The following is a 25,431-nucleotide window of genomic DNA, read 5'->3' as shown; positions in this document are numbered from 1 at the left end:
TTCAGTTAAGTTGTTGAACGGCGATTCTGGATGTTTATCACAAAAAGCATGCGGATCAAGAGGAAGAGACGTCACCACAGATGTGGTCAGACTTCCATAATAAGGAAGTAGGTGTTTTCCTGTGTCCAGACCAGTGAGAAGTCTGGAAGGCCTCAGAGTAACCAACATGTCAGGAATTAAGAAGAACAGAAATAGACTAACAATCCTCTTCAGGTGAAAACCAAACTCGATTTTATGAGCATGTTTCTTTTAGGATCCTCATTTTTGCATGATCTTGGGATTTGAAATAAACTCATATGTACATATGTACCTCCCGACTAGCAAATTCACTTCTATTAATTCAAATTAAAATCAGGCTTTGATTTAAGGCCACAGCACAGTCTTAAGGAAATATCAACATGGAATAGAGTAGAAACAGGATTTCTGTTTGCAATCAACATGTTATATGATCATTCATGATCTCTGATTACCCCAGGCGTCACATTTTCCGTACTATATACCCATCATAGCCCCAGATGATGGCATGCATTCGGGAGACAGCCAAAACTGATTTTGGAACTAATGGTGATATTTAGTTGGAGAATTTATGAAGTTTTTAAATGAAAATATTAAGACCTCTAATCACCTTGATTCTGAAGCGGTGTCCTGTCTAGTACAACAGGAAGACAAGAAATGGCATTAGCACACAGAGAGAGGTATGTCCAAAACCAGGATTTAGAATACAAAGGCATTCCCATAAGTCATCAATAAAGCATAGATAGGTTATTTCAATAATGAACCATAATGAGTGATTATGCTATTTTTTTGTCAGTGAATATGAAAGAACTGTAGGACCAAAACTACACCACAGAATCAGCCAACATCTTATTTTCTCATTGAAAAATCTTACAAGTGAATAGAAGTAATGCCTATCACTGACTTTTGACTAATGAATTTCAATATAAATAATTTTTAAACATAGGCTTAAAAGTTGAGAAGCAATTATAAGGAGTAATAAAGATGCTTTTTGATAGAAAGGATATATTTGATAAATGGATGTTACATAAATATATCGTATCATCATACACAATTATAGTTTAGCTACTAAACAGTGAAATAACATTAATTTTTAAAAATTAATTCATAGTAACATAAAACAAAATATACACTTATTCCCTTTCCTTTATCATTTGAATGTTGTGCAAATGAACCTACTAATCAATAAACCATGATATTAAAAAAGATCTTGGCTTCTTTTTCTCAGCCTGCTTATAAACAATCACCTAACACGTTTTTAATAATTCAGAATAGTAGTCCTGGAGAAGGATGCCTAATCTGAATTTAAAATTTCAAATTAATATGCTTTTTAAAAAGTAGTATTTGTTAGCCTCTATGCTAACCTACCCTATACCTTACTTGACTGTGCGTATTTAGAGATCCACTCCATGCAACTAACAAGACATGAGGTACTCAAGTGAAAAGAAAATTACAATCCATAGTATTATGAACCTTCCTCTCTCATTATTCTGGAAAGTTTCAGATATCATGGTAATTGTGTCCATATGATGTTTTCTCTTAAAAGTAGTGCTAATGAGAGATGCAGAGTTCAGAAATCACTGGATTGACCATGCTCTTGAATATCTTCAACCTTAGGAAATACACACTAAAGTATTCAGAGTAAACGACATGATGTATGCAACCTATTCACAAATGGCTTAGAATAAAAGAATATATACGCATATATGTATGCATGTATAAATATGTAAACAGAGAGCAAATGTGGAAAATAAAGCGAATGTGGCAAATGTTAAAAATTGATGAATCTGGATAAAGTATTAGCAGTTCTCCATAATAATTTTGCAACTTTTCTGTAAACCTGAAATTATTTCAAAATACAAATTTAAAAAATATCCTCTCCAAGATTGTAACTAGTAAATTTATATCTAAGTGACTTACTAGTTGAAATAAACCTATTAAGAGTGAATTTTGTCCAACAATTTTACTACTTTGTAGACAATCATCAATAATGCATAGGTATGTACAACTAAAGCCATGTACAATAATATCCAGGACAGTACTCTTTTAATAGCTAAAAAACTAGAAACAACTCACATGTCCATCGTCAAAGAATGGATACATTGTGATATGCTAAATGGAATACTATACAGCAATAAACATTAATGAAGTGCACATAAAAACAGGAATGAATCTCACAAACTAATGTTCAATGAAAGAAGCCAGATATAAAAGAATTTATGTTGTAACATCCCATTTATATAAAGTTCAAAACCAGCCAAAACTAAGCTATGGCATTTGAGGTTAGGATCAAGAGTGGCAATTGGGGGGAAAAATAAGGGGAGCTGCAGGGTGCTGGTAGCGTTCCATTTATTGACTGGGTGGTGGTGACATGGGAGTGTTGACTCCGTGATAATCCATTGAGCTGTATGCTTACGGTTGGGGTACTTTTTAATGAAAAAAAATTGTAAGTGTTTTTTTTTTTTTTGCCTGTTGATTCTATGCTGTCAATTACAGAAAAACGTATAAAAAGTATTTAAAAATGTATAAAAAAGTGCTCTCTGATTTTTAGAATTTCTCAGAGCCATGAAAACATTACAAAGTATGGAAAATTGGATGATGTTTAACGATCCTACAAATTTAAAAGTTCTCCACCATTGAATATAGCACTTCAAATAAGATAGCTGCAAAAAAACGAAATTTTTCAAGCAAAACTTACATATATTTGCCCTCTGACTTCAATATCCTTCTTTTAGAATGAGGTATAGAGGGCTAAATGAAGCTATAAGCAAGAATAATACATACGCCTAAGAAAAACTACTGAAGATGGACATATAACTTTATATTAAACAGTATAAATAATCTTTTTTAAAAAGTTACTGCTTTTGTACTCCACATCTTATTCATAGTTAACCTTTGACCTTCTTAGTGGCTTCCTAATTTTCAGGCATGGTTCTATTTCCGAAAGGAAACTAGGATTCTCCAGATGCTCACTTTAACGTAACAATTAAGAAACTGCAAATGGGTTTCATTGAAAGTATTGTGTTCTTATTAACAGGTAGTACTAGAGAGAGAACGCAAACTGGTATTTTTATGTGGACATTCTTGGTTCTCTAAATTCATTGCATATTCCACATATATTATACTATTTTTGTGGGTAACTTCCTTTAAGTCTTCTCCCATAAGGTGGTCCCTGAAAAACCCTTTAAAATCAACTCTTCGTCAACTTTCTTCATTAGAAATTCAATGTTTGAACATGACTTTGTACTAATTCAGAGGAAAGTTCAGATTCAAAATTTTATCAATCCAATACTAATTATTCTTCTTGGACTGAAAAAAAATTGACACACATGGACAAAACATAGATATAATTCAAGGATTAATCTAATTTAACTAGTTACTGAGAGTTACCTATTTATATGCTAACTTTTGGGATTTCCTAAGCCTAAAAGAAAGGAGGCCAAAAGAATATCCAAGAAGATTTTAGTGGCACACAGCCTGGTTGATAGCAAGTATTCCTCTCCTTGACTACAAGAATTGCCAATTGAAAAACAACTAGAAACAACCCAAATGTCCACCAGGAAGAGAGTGGATAAACTGTGGTGTATTAAATGGAATACTATACAGCAACAAAAATGAATGAGTTAAGCTACACACAAAAACAGGAATGAATCTCATAAACTTCTAAGCCAACAACAATCTCTTTAGAGGAATTCCCACCTTAACCCACCTCTTTCCAAAGGCTGGACGACTTCACTAAGAATTTTAATGATCAGTAGGATTTCATAAACTCAAATTTTAAAAAAAGGCACTTCTCCAAAAATCACTACATTTAATTTTGTGTAGCTATAAGAGCAAAGAACAAGATTTAACAGGCTACACATTTCCAATACTTGGGACAAAAACAAAACAAAATCAAATGTCTACAAGATTCAAGAGATCCCTCATGCTATCTGAAACAGTTGCTATCAATATGTTCCTGGACCCATATGTGACTTATACCGAGATTCAGAAAAGTAAGTCTATGTCATTGAAAAAAAAAATGGCCAGGCAATATTCTGTATACTTAAAAAAAATAAAAGATATATTGTATCCATCACTATAGTACAGTTGTTTAAATCAGTGGCTTTTGGGTTCCATAAGATATGTCCAGAGAGGCTAAGAATAAAAGGCATGTTCAGGGGAGGTTTGTTCAGTAAGTGTTAGCACCAGGTCTTGTTCCAAACAAAACAAAGCTGAGACTCTGGGGCCCAAGGCAAAGAAACACACAAACAGTACAAAAAATACAATTCAAAAAGTAAGATAATCATGTCATCAAAAAGCTTTGAAAAACTGGTTTTAAAAGTTTTTCTTCATAAAATTAATTGGAATTGAAACCAGCATATAAGAAATAGATTAGAATAAGCACAACATATGGATGCATAAACGTCACTCCAAGATTAATTAGCCACTTTTTAGTAACATATCAGTATAGCACTGCAGAAAATTTTGCTTTGCACACAGAGGACACTGATCTCACCTGATTTCATTTTCATACTGTGGGGACAGTCTACCTGAATTCTGGTAAAAGCTTTTCAGGAAAGAGGGGGCAGTGAAGGAAGGGGCAGAGAAGGAAGTGTGAAGACTTGGAAGACTGGAAGAAGAATTACTCTCCTTGTGAATGCGCCGAACTGATGGATGAATGCTGAGTACAGAAAATACAGCAAATTTGTCTTAATTTATATTTACGCAAAATCTTCATTCACTATGAAAATGCATATAAACAGGTTCTTGCTATTAATTTAATCTTTCCTTTAAAGGCTCAGGACTGGATCTTACATGGAAAAAAAAGAGCATGCAGTTCACTATTTAGATGACTATGACCCAGTTCACTCTTTCACAAATTGAATTCCTCAGCTATGCAGTATTTCTAATCATATGTGTTTGTCTCTAAAAAATTCTTAATTTTATGACAAAGTGTTTGTTTTAATATGCAAAAGACACTTCAAGGGAAAAAACTAGGAAAGCACAAATAATTACAGGAAACAGGTTCTAGAAGGAAAAAATGATTATCAGTACTTCAAAGACTTACTTATTTTAAAAATATAAACCCTTCTAAAAATTTAAGAACAACATGTTTGGTTGTTGGAAGTCATCATAATATCGTTGGCTTAACAAACATTAACGTCCATGTTCTTTCCTGCAGCCTGTGGAATTGTGCAGCCATGGTTTGATCCCAATCCCTAAACCTCCTACAAAGCTCTTTTTCTTTTAGAAGATTCTTTTCATAGTAAGTTTTTACAATGATACAAATAGCATCTTTTTATGTTGATAGAAATTATTTGAGAGTATAAATTATAAAATGTGGAAAACATAAGGAAGAATAGAGACATCATTTATAGTCTAAAATAATTCATGTTTTAAATTCTTGAAAATATTTTTCCTGGAAAAAAGAGAGTTATTGCCTTGGGTAAATATAAATGAAGCGATCATAAAAAATCTTGATATACACATGAATACTTAATCTTTTTCATAAAAGAAGATCTGAGGATAATTAATTCTGTTACTTTACTGTATTTTTATATATCTTAAATATCTTATTTTTAATCTCAAATCATTCAGAAAACAACAAAGAGGATAAAATTGTATCCTTAAAAGAAATGCTGGTAAATTTGATAACAACTGATATGAAAATTAACCTTCTTTTTACTTAGAGTTCTGGTTTTTTTTTTTTTCCTCCAACTGGGATCCCTAGCCAACTCTGTTTCCTGTATCAAACTCATAGGTAAAGAAGAGAAACAAAATTAATTCTAGGATATAAATTCTGATTTATGCTACACAGTAAGAAGTATAATCATTCTACAATTCCAGGATTACTTCCTTTATTATTTCTTACCAAATGCCAAATAATTTTGTTAAATTATTTCTTAAATATCATGTAAGATAATTTCTGATGGACATTTCCTGTCAATTATGGTATGTGTATTCTTCTTTACAGATATCACTTTATTCTAGATAAAATTTTTAACAATTTTAATATTTGGTTTTAATTTATTATGAAATAAAATGTAGCCAACTTTGATCTCATATATGAAGGCAATTTAGGTGATCTTTTTAACCTTTGTATTTTACTGTAACCTAACAGGAAGTTCTACTGCTATGTTATTTTCAAATTTGCTGACTGTTTCATCAGAGCCATCATCAAGGAGACACTGAGTAACACGTGTTGTCAGCAGATTTTTCAGACAAAACAATTACATGATATCTTGTTTTCTCCATTTTTCTGGAAAAATAAATGTTTCCATCCAGGGTGCTTTAACTCTTCTCCTTGGGTGTGTCTTAAATCTTGCCTTGTTTCCCTTGGTAACTAAGGTTTTTATCATTCAATTTATTTTTATGGTCTTTCTAAAAACTCAATGTTGGCTCCAGCATGAAGTCACAGTCGATCTTAACTCCAGAGTGCTCAGAACAGAGTGACAGGAGAGTTTTCTCTCACATGAGGAGAGAGGTTTGGACTCACCTGCACTGCTCAGTGGAGCTCTGCCTCAGAAGGGGGGAGCGAACGCCGTGAGCCCTCGCATCCTGTAGATTCAGCTTTCTCTTCGTGCTGGAAGGTGGGTGGCTGAATGTGTGTGCCCGTCTTCGAAACTGCGGGGAGTCGAAATCCTCTTCAGGGAACGTCTGCCAAGCTGAGGACAGTGGGGAGGCTGGCGGTGTGCCTGGTGGAGAGTCTCCTGGAGAGTAGTCCTAAAAAGAAGCAGAAGTGAGGTCTGTCTTTCCTACCCGGATCATGGCAGACCTGGTTACACACACAGCTCCAAAGCGACCAGGAGCCTCTTCTTCCTCCTGAGTCATGATAACACTTTTTTTCTTTTTCACTCAATCCATGCTGAAGGCTAATCAGTATCACCACAACCCATTTCTTCTGATAAGCAGCTGCAAGACGGCATCCGTAAAGATAGGCCAGAAAGTGAAAGGGATGATAAGAAAAGGTATTCTTTCCCCCAATACTTTGTGGTAAAATGCTACAGCTACTGTACTTTTGTCATTGTTGCCAGAAAGATGAAAAGAGATCATGACCCAAAGAGGGTGGAGTCTGTGTTTACGTAGCTAGTGATTTCCGTGACATATCGGTTGCATGTTTCCTGCACTGTCAAAACAATATCACAACGCTTAAGTGTCCAAGTCTTGTGGCAAAGTCTTCAGGAAAATAAAATAAAGCCTGTTAAGTATCTTCCTTCACCGTGGATGTTTCTATCCAACTACATGTTCCCTGAGGTAAAATTTTTTAAAAGACATGAAAAACAGGAAATAAATGGAAAGTGAGCTATGCTGGAATGCCTCTCATATTGCATGGACAGACATCATAAATCTTTCAATTTAGACAGGTATGCTGTTCATACTTTCCAGAAGAGGCACCATTGTAGAAATGTGTAGCTTGATAAACATGGGTTAGGGTTAGTAGATGCACAGCTGGACTAAGTCCTCAATTTTATCAATAGCAAGTTTAGTAAAAAATATTTTAATATTTTTCCATTAAAAAAACAGGTTGCATAGGTTACATGTTGCATGATACAGGAAACAGGAAACCAAACCTACTGAGAATTGTCTATGAGATAAAGCAGAAGAGCCTAATGTGGCAGTTAAAATGGTTAAAAATGGGGGGGAAAAGTAACATGGGGAGAGAACAAAAGATAAAAAGATCACTGTACAAGCGCAGTAGTTACATGGCTCATTTCTCTATGGCTTGGGATCAACAGTTGCTCAAATATTGTCCTCCAAAGCATGCTGTCTCCAAACAGTAAAAAGCCTGATAATCAGAGCAAAGTTAGCCAGCAAGGGATGTGTTCTGTCCCTCCATGAGAAAGCTTCAGCTGAATGAAGAGCAACAGGCTACTATCTAGAATTTTCTTATTTAAAATAATAAAGTCTCGAATATTTATTTTTTTTTAAGTCAGAAAGGATCATAACAAAATAAGCGTGCATATTACCATACCAGTGTTGGTTTTTGTCAAGTCGCAATTAGTGGTAAAAAAGGGAGCTCTGTGTAGATACCTTCTCTGAAGCAAGACTGTTGGACCGTTCAAAACTGTCCATGCTTCCAAGCCGACCTCGCATTCTGTTAGCTCCCTGAGTAAAGAGAATGAAATTAAAGCATTCATATGGTTTGAATTTTTATTTTAAAACCATAAAAGGCAGTTAAAGCTTGCCTCTTTATGTTAGCATTAAATTGATCCTTTCATGGTTCACTCAAATTTGTTGGCACTCTTAGCCATTCCAGCACAGTAAACAGAACTATTCGCAATCTATTTCCACTATTTCTAAATCAGCCAAAAGACAACGAGATACTCAGACCAAGGTTTTTGAAGTCACTTTGGTTACAAGGTTAAACATTATTCATCCATAAGATCAGGAGATCCCCATAAGATCAGTGAAAGCCCCATAACTTTGTATCTCATACAGATAAACACAAATGTGGAAGGTACAGCACAACAGTTATAAAGAAAATGGTTTAATACATACAATCTCCATACAATCTAGATTACAAACACATAATTTACATTACAGGATTACAATAAACACACGTTAAAAAAAGAAAACTGCATCCTAAAATGTATGGATTTAGCTTCATTCATTATTCCATAACACAAAACTACTTCAATAAAACATGTCTCTCTAGAAGACCACTTCAGTATTGGTGAACTGGTTCCTGTTTTTCTTTTCACATAGTCCTTTGGTATGGATTTCATAGATGATCTAAGAAAGAAGAACCAAAGAGATCATCTCATCTATTTCCCTCTAAAACTTTATATAGGAAGAAACTGAAGCCAATTATTGAAGAAAAGAGGATGGAAAGGCAGGTTGGGAACTAGATCATAGAAGGTCTTAAGAGACAAAATACAGACTGAGGCATTCTACATAATTCTAAAACACATGGAAAAGTGCTAAAAAGAATAACTAGAAATACAAGTCAAGTCAGTGTGACAGACTTTGCAAAATAAAAAACGCACAATATTTGTAGAGCACTTTACAGTTTTAAATTTGTCTCCATACATTCTTGGGTTTAATTTTTTGAGGGGAGGGGGTTAAATTTCATTTTAATTTTTAATCAAAGTAATACCTGCACAAAATTTCAAAAGTCAAATTGTGCTACCAAGCTTATAATGAAAAGTGGCAGTCACCAGCCCCTTCTCTCACACACTGAATCCCATTCCCCAAAAGCAAATACTTCAAATTACTTATATCAATGCTTCTGCTATTCAGTTTATATTACTATTCCATAATCTTTCCATTTTAGGCCCTATCTATTGACTTCCCACTCTGGAAGACGAGACTTCAGTATTCTCACTTCATTACCTATCCCCACACATACTTCTCTCTTTCCCTCTTCTCTCAATATAGTTATACCACAAGTTTCAGTTAAATCAATATTTTGTGCTTAGATGTTTATGACTTTGTAAATCCTGTTTGCATCTGAGCTACATATTTTACTATTATTACAACTCATATCTTTTACAATTTATTTTTCATGGATTTAACAACTGCCTCAGCAGTTACTAACTTATCACAAAAGTCACCAACAAATCTCAGTATGGTCAAACATCACATAATCCATCAATTACTTTTTTTTTTTATTTGAGCTACCCTTTATGGAGACTTCTGTCTTCCTGTCCCAGTCTGGGCTGGTTGCAATTTAGGCTTGCTGAATAGATCTTCCCAGTATTTTCCTTCACAATCAAACTAGAAATTTCCTTTGATGCTATCCTATGTTGGGATTTGTTTCCTTGATCCCATGTTTTCCTCTTTTTTAGTTTACTTTCTCATTTTGGTGGAACATATACTCCAGGTGCTTTCTGAGAAAGGGAGACTGGGAGGTAATTTTTTTTTAATTACAGGTCTGTAAATGCTGGTATTCTGTGCTTATATTTCATTAATACTTTGGCTGAATATATAATTCTAGTTGGAAACTTTTCTTAAGAATATGTTAGCATTGCTCAAGTGTCTTTTGGTACGGAAGTCTAATACCATTATCATTCCTGAACCTGTGTGTGTGTGACCTGCTATTTTTCTCTGGAACAGAATCTAAGTTTACCCTTGGGCGTCCTGAAATTTCACAATGTGCCTTGGCACGGCTTTATTCAGTCGTTCTACTGTCCATTTTCTGAGCCCATTAAATCTTGAAACATGTCAATTAGCTCTGAGAAACTTTTTAAATGATTTCTATGAAAATTTCTACATGCATTTTCTCTTTCTGGAATTCCTACTATTTGGCTTTTGGATCTCCAGACTGATCCTTTAACTTTTTACCTTGTTCTCCTATTTTCCATGTCTCTGTCATTTTCCTTTACTTTCTGGGAGATTTTTTCAACTCTAGCTTCCTAAGCCTTCTATTGAATTTTTATTTTTATGTCCACTCTCAGAAAGTTTTAAGAGTTCTTTTTTATACTCAATTGACTATTTTATATTTATGGTATCCTATCTTGTTTCACAGAAGCAATATTTATTCTTACTTAGTATATTAATTATAGTTTTCTATATCTAGTGGCTCCCTAAATAGCAACTATATCAATAATAAAATTAACAGCTGCATCTAATATTATTGAATGTTCATCATGTGCCATATACTATGCTAAACATTTTACAATGCATTATCTCATTTAATCCTCACAACAATTCTATGAAGTAGGTATAGTTATTTAGCTCAACTTGACAGATAAGGAGACTGAAGTTCTAATAGATTATGTTGCCAAAGTTTACACAGTTAAAAGATTTTAACACAGCAGCGATTTGAATCCAGGAAGCACAATTTAAAAGTAAAGCTATTAAGCTCTTACTCAATGCTACCTCCTGAAGATAGGCTTTGTGAAAAGTAGAACTACAAATAAAACTAATCAGCCTACACTGGTTAAGTGTTATTTTGCAAATGTCCTAGAACCTGATCAAGGTTCTTTCAGTTCTTCAGTTCTATACCATAATATGGCATACTTCCAATAATAAACTATATATATATGGCTGATAAATTATTGGGTTAGTGTGTGTGGCCAAGAGGAAACTATAGTAAAGGCCATGCTGCCTTCTGCTACTTACATGCCAACCTGCCTGGTTATCTCAAACAGGTTATTTGGTCACAAAGGAGAAAGTAGTCAGATGAGTATCAAACCATTTCCATTATTAGAAAAGCAACGTAAATCACACATTTTACTCATACAAGTGTTTTACCCACGTGTTTTTCTGACGCACAAAGAAAAACAAATTTACTTTAAAATTATACTCTACCACATTCATTAATTCACACATTTCAACAAGTGAGGACAATGGACATTACTCTGAAGAAAGCATGAAGTGAGGACTATTTTCCAATGACTCACACTTTATATTAGGAAATACTTCTCTTTTGGAAATATATATATCTATTAATAAATATATTAGTAAATATTCCTTTTTTGGACAACTTCAACTTGAGAAAAAGCAACAAACAACCAGAATACAAGACACTGTCTTTTCACCTCTGAACAGATAGATTTTTCCGATTTACTATATTATGATGTGGTAATACAAGTGTCAAACCTTTCTCCTTGGACCCACTTTTTAACCGTTAATGAGCTGAGCTTTAAAGCATTTTTAAAATGTATCCTATTTCATAAACAACTATAGTTAGTTAAATAAAATATTTTGACATTTAAAAATGGCAGCCACTGTGAGCCAAACTCTATGACTGGAGCATCAATTTTCTACTATAGAACTCAGACAGAAAAAAATAAACTAACAAGTTTTAGAAGTACACAAAACCCTTTTTCTATGTAACCTTTACTACAACACGGGTAGCTGCCAACCTTTCCAACAAATCTATTCTGCTGCACATGGCGCAAGCAAGACCTTGTTAGGTCACATAATTTATGGCACTTGGCAGCACTTGGGGACACAAAAGTTACAGTATCCACCTTGACCAAAATAGATTGGCTGTGCCCTTGCTGAAAGAGTCATTACAGCCATTCAAGGCTATGTAAGCGGTACTTCAAAGTCGGCTGGGCAAGGACAGCACAGAATGCCAAGGTCCTAAATGGGGAGAAAGAAAATAACACTCTAAATACCCTTCATCAATCTGTAAATGACAGAGGTTTCAGAGCTTACCACCGCTGTACATACCGCCTCATATCTAGACTGTGATATTTTCCTAACATGCTGACATGTCATCCTCACAGTAATGTGAAGCAAGCAGGGATTAGTAGGCCATTGCACAAATGGGGAAACTATGGCTTAGAAAAGATAAATAAATTGTCCAAGGTCATAAATATAAAATCTGCTAGGGCCAGGTCTTGGATTCATGTCCCCTGACCTCTTAAATGGCCTTTCTACTAAAATTCTCACTAAATGCTATGAGAGAGAGGGAGGAAGGGGGGAAAGAGGGAAGAAAGAAGGAGGGAAAGAGAGAGAAAGAAAGAACATAACTGATTTATAAATTTTGAAGAAAAAGAGGTAGGAAAATTTTAGGGAAAGTTGCATTAACACACTTCTAACAAATCTTCTAAATGCTCTTTTCCTAGATGCTGTTTTCTCCTGATAAAATAGTAGCATTGTCAGGGGCAGGCCACATGGCCTAGTGTTTAAGTTTGGTGTGCTCTGCTTTGGTAGCCCAGGTTCACAGGTTCGGATCTCAGGCGTAGACCTACACCACTCGTCAGCCACACTGTGGCAGGGACCCACATACAAAATAGAGGAAGACTGGCACAGATGTTAGCTCAGGGCTAATCTTCCTCAGCAAAAAAATGAAAATAAAAATAATACCATTGTCATTGACCATGCTTGCTGCAGGGCTTTTGTGTGAATTAGAAGAATTTCAATCATTAAGAGAAATACTTATAAGAGTATTTTGAGTTCTAGCAAAGAAATAAAAATAAGAACACCAGATATCAGAAGTTACTGTGTCCTAATGCTCGACTGCACTTGACTTTCTTTTTTTTTTTCTTTTTTCTTTTTTGTTGGTGAGGAAGATTAATCCTGAGCTAACATCCGATGCCAATCCTCCTCTTTTTTGCTGAGGAAGATTGGCCCTAGACTAACATCTGTGCCCATCTTCCTCTACTTTATATGAGATGCCACCACAGCATGGCTTGACAAGCAGTGCATAGGTCTGCGCCCGGGATCCAAACCTTCGAACCCTGAGGCGCTGAAGTGGAGCATGCGCACTTAACCGCTGTGCTGCCGGGCGGGCCCCTGCACTTGACTTTCTTGAACTTTACACTTGCGAAGATAACAGACTAGTTCTCTGATTGTACCTCGGTTTGGGTTTGATGATGTTTCCTCATGATTAGATTCAGGTACTGCCCTTTTGGCAGGAATACCACGGAAGTGGTGCTATATTCTTTGTCTCAGGTGACACAGGATTTTGATTTGTCCCATTGCTGATGAGGCTCAGTTTGATCACTTGATTAAGCTGGTGTCTGCCAGTCATCTCCAATGTAAAGTTACTATTTTCCCCTTTGTAATTAATAAGTATTAACTACATCCATTAAATATCCTGATCATAATCAAACCTTCAATGCATTCATTTATTTTTCATATCAGAATAGGCTCATAGTTTCCTATCTTATGCAACAGGTTATAATCTGTTGCTATCACTTATTTTGATGCACAGATTGTCTCAGAGTCATCAGTGAGAGCTCTTCAAAGTTATTATGTCTTTATGACACATTGCCATCTTTCTTTGAGCACTTCTTTACAGAACACCAAGCTGCCTGGAACTAGCCATTTCTCCCAGGATCCTGGTTCCTCCTTGGAGAATGATATATAGAAACCAAAATCTGGGTGCTAGGTTTCACCCAACCAGGCTTAATATATTATCTGGTATGTACAGAAAAGCTGTTCTCAGCTCCTATCAGTGGACAGAGCCAGGGACCATATGTACACCTTTATATACACACAAACTCACATACACATATATGTGTTAATACATATATACTATATATATGTATAATATTATATATAAAATTCTATTGCTCAAAAAAATACACAAATATATAGATAACCAAGATTCCCTCCTGTTACCGCTGAGTTGAATCCAACAACACAGGGTTCATTTTAATTTCCTCCCTTTTCATGTTTGTAATTCCTTCTCCCAGAATCTCACTGTCCTTAATACATTTACGCATTTGGTCAGTCCCCCGTGTGTAACCAATCTCCATAATTGCCACCTCACAGACACTCTCCTCACTCCCTCAGTAGGGCTGCCACTCCCACATATGGATGCCATCCTCACTCTGCTCAGACTCTAACGCCTTGTACCGGGCACCTTGAATGCTTTTACCCCTCCATCCTGGCTCTGACACCCTGCACCAGACCATCCCTCTACAGGGATGCCCTCTTCACCTGCTCACGCTCCGACTTCCCAAACCGTGTCACCCTCCTAAGCTAACACCCTCCTCACCATACTCTGGTTTCTACAAGCTGCATTGGGCCCACCCCCACCCCCAGCACCCCAATAGGCTCTGTCTCCCTGCTCTGAGCTACTGTGGCTCCCCTGCCTTCCAGACCCAAGACATCTACCTTGCTGGATCTCATCTAACAGCTTTAGGACTGAACTGTTCAGGAAGAGGAAAACGAAAGGGAAGGGGAACCATTTTGCTTATGTTTAAATAGAATATATAAATTTACTAAATGGAATACATAAATTCTGTTAATTTATACTTACTATTGTCAGCATTCCCTATCAGCTCCTAAGAATGAGCAAAAAAGGGCTTCTTTATAACTTTATGTGGCAAATGATAAAAAGTTCTTATTGTATTGGGCATCAATATTCTATTTCCCCTTTTCTATCCATAGTATCTCTCTCCCACTAAATCTCTACTGCTCAAAATACAGGTAACAGAGGCACCAGAATAAATCTAGATCTGAGAATGAAACTTATTTTGAGAGATTATATTAAATAAATGTTAACTAAATTAAAGTTTTCTTAGCAGTTTTTTTTTTAAAGAAATCTTTTGTGAGCCAGCTGAGAATGAAGCAAAGCAGTTAGAAAACACAGACATTAATAACTACAGAGTCTCGGTTTAATCTTACCCTTGAGAAGATATTCTCCAGGGAGCTAGTTAAGGATCTCTTAGCTTTATTCTTCAGAATGTCAAGTTTGAACCTTCCACTGCTTGTCGCATTTTCTGGGATTGTACTATTTGAAATAGTCTATAGAAAGAAAAACAGAAATTTTAGTTTGGAAATACTCAAGGTTAAATGAAGCTTTAAAGACAGGCGTATGACTAAGCCATTAAAAAGCACAGGAATTCTTCTATAGCTCTACTAAGAAGTAATAATTTAGGTTCCACACTGTGAACACACAGATTATAAGGAAAAGAGTTTAATTTTTAATATTGTAAGTAATAAAAAAGATAGAAATAAGATCTTTCTTCTATGCCTTTCCTTTCTGCTAATATATTCCTGCTGAATTTAACAAAAATTAAACTTGAGATGTCAATTTTCACTGCTATTATTTTGATTAACAACTACAACTGTCCCTTTCCAAGATGCATATTTTGTATCCATATTACCAAGGAAAACACAGCAAATAAATTTCAAAGAACAACACATCTTCCAGTAAAGCTGGATTCTGCTAATGCCTGTTACAATTCCATTTTCACTTATGAGTGGGTCATCTATCTTTTAGACCAACAAATATTCGCTGATAGTACTAAATTGTATGAGAATCTACAATGTGTCCATTATATTAGGTTCTCTCTATATTTTATCCTATTCAGCTAAGAAGCTACTATGTACATTACATGGTTCTTAGTGTCAGAAGACTTTCAAGAGAGAAACCTTATCACTCGCTTTCATGAATATATTCACATTTAGCTGTGACACAAAGCAACATATAAGCACCAAATGTGGAAGCATGAACAATGGTTGTGGGTCTCAGTGGTCTGGAATTAAAGGATACACAGGATTCAGACAGGCAGAAAAAAGGGGATGAAGACTTTCCAAGCACTGGAGATGGTGTTGGCCAAATCACAAAGACTGGAAGGCTCACGGGATAGGGTGTCAGTGCAGGTGTTCTACTAAAACAGAGGGAAGTCATGGAAGGTAACGTGAGAGAGTGAGGCTGGAGATAAAACCTTGACTGGTCTTAAGTGCCAAGTAAGTAGGAAGAATCACTGATCAGAATTTATAAGTAGAGGGGCATCACTGTGAAAGTAATGTTTTGAGGAGATTTATCTGAAAGTAGTGTTCAAAAAACATGTAAAGGATAGGGAAATCAGAGACCGAAAGACCAGACTGGAGGCTTCAGTACAGTTTATGCAGGAGGCAATAAAGGTCCACACTAGTGCTGGTTCCATGGGATCGTATAAGAAGTTACTGATAAAAGAAATACAACCTCCATCAAGAATGGAAAAGAAAGCAAAGAAAACAATGGATAGGAATGTGGACTGAATGGGCTTGGGGTGTGTATAAAGGACTGGGATGACTCCTTAGTCTAAGGTTTTCAGATGAATGACATGACTAAAATAGGGAAAATGTATTGGCACTTTGCACAATGCCTGACACAGTAGCTCCTCAGTAAATACCAGCTGGAAGAAAGAAAGGAAAGTAGGAAGGGACAGAGAGAGGGAAAAACTTAACTACTAGCAGGAAAATATAAATAATTTGTTAAAATCTCCTCCTCTATGGTCTTTAGTGCCCTCCATCACAAGAAAAATGTACATCACCACTCACACACTGCTTTTGACCTTCTGGTCAACATCATTATCATCATCAATGACTGATATAAGTAAACCCATTAATAGTTTCTAGTCTTTATTTTTCTTGACCTTCCTATATCATTGGACATTGTTGATCTTCTTGAACTTTTCTTACATTGGTCACCCACCATAATAAATCTTTTTAAGTCTCTTCCTACCCCATTATTCCCTTTCAGTCTTTTTCATTGGCTGTATTTGTATTCACTCATTGCCTGAAATGTGGTGTTCCTCAGTAGGTCCCCCTCTGACTTCAAATCCATGCCAAAGCTCACTGTTTTCCATATTTATACTATCAACTCAAATTCCTCTATGGGCACCAAATCCGTTTTTCTAATTAAACCTAAAACACGTTTTCAAAATTGAACTCATTTCCACCCCCTGCCCCACTCTTGTCTTCTTTTTGTATTTCCTAGCTCAGTTTCATCCAGTTCCCCAAAATCTGAAGCCTTGAAGTCTCTCCCAGCAACTCCGTCTCCCTTCCTTTACATATCTATCCAGTCAGGCACTAAGTCCTAATGACCGTGCCTCCTAAATAGCTCTTGACTCAGGCCCTTCCTCATGTCTCCAGTGCTCAAGTTCAGCCTCTCTCCAAGACAAAATAAACTTTTCAAGACAGAATCATTCAATCTATTTATGTACCAGTGCTATCTCTGGCTGGTACATACTTAGCTCATTGTACCAATCACACCATATTTCCATATTTTAATTTATTTCATTACATGTTGGTTTCTCCTCCTAAACAGTTAGATGGCAGGAAAGAGCTGTCATTATTCATCACCATTGCCTACTACATAGTATACACTTGATAAAAGTTCATGCAATAATTAAATAAATCACTTCTTGCATATTCTACTACAAAATTCTCCTAATTCAAGAATGTGACTTCAGTCCTAACATCATCAACCTCCTCACCCACCAACCTCCCCCACACATCCACAGCGACAGCAGAATTATCTCTTTAAATTGCAAATGTGACCTTCTCACACTCTTACCTCTAATCTTTCAATAACAAAGTCAGGCCTAGCCCTTAAGGCCCTTCACCATCTCACCTCTGCCTCTCCTTCCAGCCTTATTTCCCCACCAATTCCCAAGCGCACCCTAAAGAACTAGTAGGTACTCTAAGGGCCTCCATGGAGCATGTTCGGTCATGGTCACACAGTTATTACATAACTTTGTGTTCAATGTTCCTTTCTTAAAACACACTTCCTCAACTTTTCCAATTAGCAAACTTTATCTCCCCTAAAACTCCAGCCCACCCAAAATCTCCTCCTCTTGAAATCTTAAATTCTTCCCTCTACCATTTCTCTCCACTCCAGCTCCAGAGAAAAGACATAGCTCTTTTGTGTTCACTGCACATTCTTTTAAAAAGCCACTTCGTTGCCTCTATTATACGTATCTATTGATCTGTCTGCATGCCCCTTGGGAATATGTGATCTCTTCTCTGGAGGGAACATCATTCTTGCATCTCTTTTCTGTTCACCATTATCACCCAGGTTTGCTCACAGAAGATTCTCTAGAAGTGCTTGTTCAATGCATAAATTAAGGAATTACTAATAATGTGATATCAATTTGTTCTGAATATAGTGAAATAAAGACATAACCCGAATCAGGGCTATTAGAGGTAAGTATGTCATGATCCCTTAGATGCTGTTGCTAGTGGTCTTGCTTTATCTGTATACAGCTGGAAATCCCTTCTACACCACGTACACAAAAATATCATCCCTTAGTCTGCAGCTAGGGTAGCTGCTTCCGTGACACTATTGCTTCTTCCCATGTTTGCTCATGTTGACCATTCAGGCTGTGTAAGCTTTTGATGATATAAGATGTTTATACGAATTTGAAATAAAATAATGGATTAATATAACTAAATATGCATGTGCATTCTAAATCATGAACACTTGTTATTACTATTTTTATACCAAAAGCCACATATGTTTTTACATTTTAAAACCATCATTATTTTATTTTAATGTGCCAACGCCTGCTAAAATTTCCCATAAAACTCCTAAAATGCTAAAAAATAAATCTGATAGGATTTTAGCCCTAAAGATGAGAAAACAAAGGAAAGAAACTCCTTTCACATCTTCTGTGACACTTTGACTAAATATATAAATAAACCAAAAACAGGTCAAGGAGAAAACTTCTTCTCACCGTTGGGCCTTCCCCGATGTGAATGTGTGTCCTCTGCTTGGTTTCGCACAGCTGTCTCAGATGTAAAATCACCAGTTCATTTTCCTCCTGGTCATTGATTGGCTTCATTTTCTGTTGAACAGACAAACAAAAAGCACACTATGGCAACACAGCTTCTCTTGTTTTATTTTATTCCCACTTGGTTTTATCTGTCTTGCTGACAAACAGAAATAAAGCTAAGTGTTTAACTGCTCTTAGAAGCAATAGTAAAAGTGGCATTCTAGTTACTATCAAATAGCACAATAGATACATACCTTTAACTTCAGATACAGGAATGAAAAAAGAAACTTACAAAAACAAGATCCAGTTCTGATTCCTTATATCTTATTCGTGAGAACTATAGATAATGTTACCTGAACTCGTTCAAAGATGTCAGCTTGCTCATTATCTGTCAGTGATGAGAGATGCCTCTGTATTACCAGTTTGGCTCTTGGCGGGTAGAGACCTATGGAATGTGATGGGGATAAGTATTAACCAGAGTTGAGCTGCAGAGATCAAAATGTATATAAGGCATTGTAGCTTGTCCCTTCTCCAGCAGGCTCTGAAGTTAAATCTTCTCAAGGAGATGTGTTCCTGCCTACAACAAACCACGGAACACTACAATGAAATGATCAAAACAAAATGGAAAACCTCTTCACCAAAATCAATGGCCCCTGTCAGTGATCCTGAAGTCAGAATTATTAAAAAAAATGACACCATTTCTCAATGACACCAAATCAACAGCACAACAGGATACCATTTAATATACTAACAAACTTAGCCACTGTAGAAACTCATAGGTGAATACCACCCTTAGCCAAAATCTCTAAGCCTAAAACTTGACATTTTAAAAAGAAAGAATAATAATATTTAAAAGGCAGAGCCACAGCTTTGACAGGAATCTCTCCTCCTCATGTGGGTCTTGCTCTGTGCTAACAAAATTCCAAGGACACTATTAGCATTCAGTGACATTTTTAGTGTTATTAGTTTACCAAGAAACTGTTTACTTCTTTATATCATGTTATTTATGTATCTATCACACTCTTACACATAATTTAAATCATATTCTTATATATTTTTTTAAAAGAGAAAATTTAATTCACATTTACAATGATTCCTTTCTACTTACAACTTTCATGTTTACATTCATAATCATTTATATCTATAATTAACCATCCATTTTTAAGGAACAGACTTCCTTTACAATAATTAGGTGTCACTTATAGTATTGCTACTATACTTTGATTAGAAAGAGGATATCTAGCCATATCTAATATTTAACAAACCTTATAGGAAGACTGGCACTTTAAAATCACTGAGAGAGAATCACTTCAAAATATGCATGATTTTAAAAGAACTAGATTTATTTCATGGTTGTTGGAACGTGTACAGTGCCACCACTGGATCTGTTTTAAACCACTGTACGGTATATAACGGGAATCAGAAGAAAAGCTTCTGAAACCTTCTCAGCTTTACCTTTCTTTGTGCAATGTACAACAAAATTCTGTGAAAACCTCTGTGATCGCATACAGAAACAGCAGCACTAAAATTCATTTGGATGATGTGATGTCACTCACTATCATAGCTTATTATTTGCTAGCAAAGTCTCCTTAGGCAATATATTAACAAACTAATTCACATAATTGTTTTTGTTTTGTTTTATGTTTACTATTCCAATGTCTTATTAACATGCCTAGGAGGATAAAAGATTAAAAAGGAGAGAAGTAAAGAGGGTAGTTATTTGAAATAATTTAACTAAATCCATAGCCCAGGAAGTTTCTTTAGACCTTTATTTCAGGAGAGGAATTGGAAACAGCTGGAGTTTATTTTCAAATTATACATGCCCTTTCCACTGCTGCGAATCTGATTTGACTTCTTTCTTCCCCCAATTTTGGAATCACTGATTACTGATATTTAAGTATATTATTTATCCCTCATGCATGTTAGCATAGGAAAACAAGATTGAGGATAATCGCTCCATCTCCATGATGCTCAACATCGCTTTAGTTTCACCTTCTGAGGCTGGTCCTTGGGAGATGGAGTTCTCTTAGACACTTGCTCCTCAATTCACTTTGGTCCACGGACATGGCTGGTGTTGTTCCTCCCAGTCTAACTGGCAAGACTCACTTAACAGAGGCATAGATGACTAGGCTCAGATCAGTACACTTACCTACTCTCTTTCTTTTTTTTCAATAGAAATAGAACTCCTTATTAATGCAGCCACACATATTGACAGGAACACTATAATTCTGAGTAAGTGATATGAAATACTAACAACACACACTTTTAAATATCTTTCTCACTAACTTTCTACTCCTATTAATTTGTGTTGAATCGAAATGTGGTCCTTCGTTCAGCATTACACTTTGTACCTATGCAAAAAACAAGCTTAGAATTCATACCCTTATCTTAGACGAAAACACCTCTCTGGGAGACACACAAATGCCGAGGCTTCAGGGCAGCTTGGCCCTGAAATTCTGATATTCTCTCAGAGAGAGAAATCAGATTTGAAAACAGATTGAACAAGTCCAAATCCTGGTTCTGGCCCTTCCAAGCAACGTGGATGTAGCCGTTATGACCGACTATGTGTCTCAGTGCCTCAGTTTCCTCATGAGTAAAACGAGGATTAAAAACAGTACCTATCTTTGGGGATTTTTACATGGATTAAGTGGGCTAACATATGCAAAACATAATAGTGCCTAGACATGGTGAGTCCTATGGAAGTATCTGCTTTATTGTTATTACTTTTATTCTTATTATCAGAGCACTGTCCTATCTTATGCTCTTTGCCTGATATAGAAGGTGGGGGAAAAGTCATATCAGAAGGTGTTCTCCAAGGTCTTAGGAAAATAAACCTCTGTGAATCTGTTTCCAGTCAACATGGACTCTTCCTTTGCTCCCTTCAGATATATGCATACCCTGAAGCTAGCAAAACTGAAGTTTCAGAGTCCCTTCAGAACCTTGGGAGGGTTCTACTAATTTGGATTCATAATTTTATATCCTTTTTCTTTAAAACACTTCAGATGCCACAAAACTGAGGTCCAGCCCTTTGTACATTCAATCAGAATCCTTCCCGCCTGCCATAGCTCCCCTATGGTGTTACAGCCAGCTTCTGACAGACTGTCCACTTTGATGAAAGTTTAAAACTTCTTTTCTATAACAGAAAATGTATTTTAAAACACACCTCCAGTGTAGTTTTAAAAAGAAATACCAGGGCCGACCCAGTGGCGTAGTAGTTAAGTTCCCGCACTCCGCTTCGGCGGCCCAGGGTTTGCAGGTTTGGATCCTAGGGGCAGACCTACACACTGCTTATCAAGCCATGCTATGGCAGGCGTCCCACATATAAGGTAAAGGAAGATGGGCACAGGTGTTAGCCCAGGGCCAATCTTCCTCAGCAAAAAAAAAAAAAAAAAGAGGAGGATTGGCAGCAGATGTTAGCTCAGGGCTAATCTTCCTCACCAAAAAAAAAAAACAGGGAGAAATACTAAGTTGCTTCTTTACTCCTAAGTGTTTAGCTTTGTCTACATAGAAATAACTTATTTCCATAGAGTGAAGTTTGAAAACTAAAATTCAACAGGGAAAATATTACTCATCATTATTCTATTAACATTTGGGGCATATTTGCTGTCAGGCTTTTTTCCTATAAATATATATTTTTTGCTTTATATTTTATTACCTAAGTAATATAATAAGCTCTACATTTTGTGTGTGTCTGTGTTGAGAAAGATTAGCCCTGAGCTAACATCTGATGCCAATTCTCCTCTTTATTTTTTTTCTTTTGCTGAGGAAGACTGGCCCTGGGCTAACATCCATGCTCGTCTTCCTCTACTTTATATGGGACGCCGCCACAGCACAGCTTGACAAGCGGTGCATCAGTCCGTGCCCAGGATCCGAACCTGCGAACCCTGGGCCCCCAAAGCACAAACTTAACCACTACGCCACTGGGCCAGCCCCAATAAGTTCTACATTTTAAAGATATTAAAACATTATAGAGAGAGCTAAATTTGCCTTTGACAGATGCTAGAATCAGTGGGTAAAGGTGTGAGAGCAAAGATATTTGTGTAGATTCAAACTATCTTCCCTAAAATATTTGTTGACTCCAGGGGGAATGATGATAATTTTACAGTGGAAAATTCCTGAGACCATCTTGAGTAGGTGATAAGGCCAACATGACCAGTGATAAAACTTATCAACATCACGAGCCCCACGATATGATGTGCTAAGAAGGACACAGCACCATTTCTATAGTGCTCTTGCCAGGGAGCAGTGACCTCGGTCCCAATGTGAGAAGACGCTAGACAGGCGGAACTGAGGGACACGCAGCAAAATAACCGAGCAATACTCATTGGTATGTCAAGGTCATGAAAGACAAGGAAAAGACTGAGGAAGGGTTGCAGATTCCAGGAAACCAGGACAAAATAACAACTATGTACAATGTGGGATCCCGATTGGGATCCTAGAACAAAGAAAGGACATGAGTGAAAAAAATGGTGAAGATCAAATGAAGTGTTTAGTTTGGATAATAATATTGTACCAATGTTAATTTCCTGTTCTGATGATTGCACTGTGGCTATCTGAGATGGTAACAATGGAGAAGGTTGGGGGTAGGAATATTTGGAAATTCTGCAACTTTTCTATAAGTCTAAAAGTAGATCAAATTAAAAGTTTTTTTAAAAAAGAAATAAAGGGTATTATTTTATGTATTTTTCCAGATATAGCATGAGTGTGTGTTATTCGGCAGATTATTTTGTCACTCAATAATTTTAAGAGACACTCAAGTTGATATAAAGTTCAAATTCATTCCCATTAATTGCTTCATTATATGAACATACTTCAATTATGTTATTGATGGACATTTAGATTGTTTCCAATTGTCCATTATTTTTTTACAAACAATACAACCTTGAAAATGTCACCTTCTGCATTTATATAAGAGTTTCTCTTATCAAGACATGGAACTGCTGATTAACAGGGTATGTGCAATTTTAGGTTAACGAGTTTCTATTAATTCTCCCCCAAAATGGCTGTACCAATTTACATTCTCATCAGTATCACATAAATGTATTGATAACCCTATAATTTCACCAATAATAGATGAGTATCTTATTGTTGTTTTCATTTTCATTTCTCTGACACCTAGTGAGGTTGAGTGTCTTCTCATTTTTATTATTGGAAATTTTAATTTCGTTTTCAGAGAAATTTTTTTAATGATATGCATAATTTCCTACTGGTGGTTTTATCTTTTTCTTATAGATTATTAGAGTTCTTACCAATTCTGGCTACCAATCTGCTATCTCCTTATTTGTTGCTTACCTTTTAACTTCCAAGTAAGCAGCTATTGTTATGTAAAACTTTTAAATTTTTACGAAGTCAAATCTATCAATATCTGTTTTTAACAGTTTTTGCATTTTTGTGTCGGTTTTTTTTTTAAAGATTTTATTTATTTATGTTTTCCCCCCAAATCCCCAGTAGATAGTTGTATGTCATAGCTGCACATCCTTCTAGCTGCTGTATGCGGGACGCGGCCTCAGCATGGCTGGAGAAGCGGTGCGTCAGTGCGCGCCGGGGATCCAGGCCCGGGCCGCCAGCAGCAGAGCGCGCGCACTTAACCGCCAAGCCACGGGGCTGGCCCTTTGCATTTTTGTGTCTTAATAAAGGCTTCCTTGTTCAAGGACATCAGAATATTCTTATTTTCTTTTAATAATATAAATATGTTGTTTGTTTATACTGAGGACTTTGACCCACCTAGAATGGATTTTGAGTAGGATAAGTGGAAGGAATCTTTCTCTCTTTGGATAGCACATTAATCCAACACCACTTCCTGAGTAATCCAGTCTTTACTCCACAGATTTATAATGCTCCCTTTACCATACACCAAAGAATGTTCCATTTTTGTAAATGTTTTATACGTGTTTGAAAATAATGTGCTTTCTGTAAAATTATGATTATAATTTTTTAAATCTGAATATTACATTTATTTTTTTTATACTTTTTTTTTTTTAATTTTATTTTATTTTTTGCCCCCAAAGCCCCAGTAGATAGTTGTATGTCATAGCCGCACACCCTTCTAGTTGCTGTATGTGGGACTCGGCCTCAGGATGGACAGAGAAGTGGCGCCTCGATGCGCACCCGGGATCCGAACCCGGGCCGCCAGCATTGCAGCGCGCGCACTTAACCACCAAGCCACAGGGCCGGCCCTGAATATTACATTTAAATAGTCCTTGATCCACAGTTGAGTGGATATTTAGTAAACACTGCTGTTCATCCCCAATTTTGCCAGGAGCCTATGATTCTGCTGCCTACTGAATAGAAATCATAATTTGCATTTACAATGACTAGCCCATTCTCTGCTTTGTTTTGAGTTGGCACTCTCCTCATTTACTATAACACGTTTCATAATGAATTGCATTTATTTGCTCACATGCCTATCTTCCACTTTAGACTGTAAGCTTTCTGACAGCTTAGTCCACAAAGTCCACATCTCAATCATTTCTATATCCCCAGTGCCTAGCACATTGCCTGGTGCATAGTAGATGCTTAATAGGTGTTGATTAAATTGTGT

General features: G+C 36.3%; 1 protein-coding gene across 3 annotated transcripts in view; it reads right to left on the bottom strand.

Moving 5' to 3' along the window:
* The window catches only part of TBC1D4 (TBC1 domain family member 4), a 180,701-nt gene that overhangs the window by 31,291 nt on the left and 123,979 nt on the right, over positions 1-25,431 (bottom strand). For 2 of the 3 annotated variants that reach the window (XM_087435977.1, XM_087435976.1), the window contains 5 exons: positions 19,244-19,335; positions 18,852-18,962; positions 15,031-15,150; positions 8,029-8,103; positions 6,494-6,720 (listed from right to left, as the gene is read on the bottom strand). In XM_087435977.1, coding sequence (XP_087292103.1) covers positions 6,494-6,720; positions 8,029-8,103; positions 15,031-15,150; positions 18,852-18,962; positions 19,244-19,335 — 625 coding nt within the window. Of the gene's footprint in view, positions 1-625; positions 650-4,513; positions 4,679-6,493; positions 6,721-8,028; positions 8,104-15,030; positions 15,151-18,851; positions 18,963-19,243; positions 19,336-25,431 lie in introns of all 3 variants that reach the window. The other variant, XM_087435978.1, reaches the window with a different exon arrangement.

This window comes from Ceratotherium simum, chromosome 10 (genome assembly GCF_057802395.1).
Source record: "Ceratotherium simum simum isolate JZ-2026a chromosome 10, ASM5780239v1, whole genome shotgun sequence".
NCBI lineage: Eukaryota > Metazoa > Chordata > Mammalia > Perissodactyla > Rhinocerotidae > Ceratotherium > Ceratotherium simum.
The sequence above is the reverse complement of the archived record's forward strand: the minus strand, read 5'-3'. Positions and strand labels throughout refer to the sequence as shown.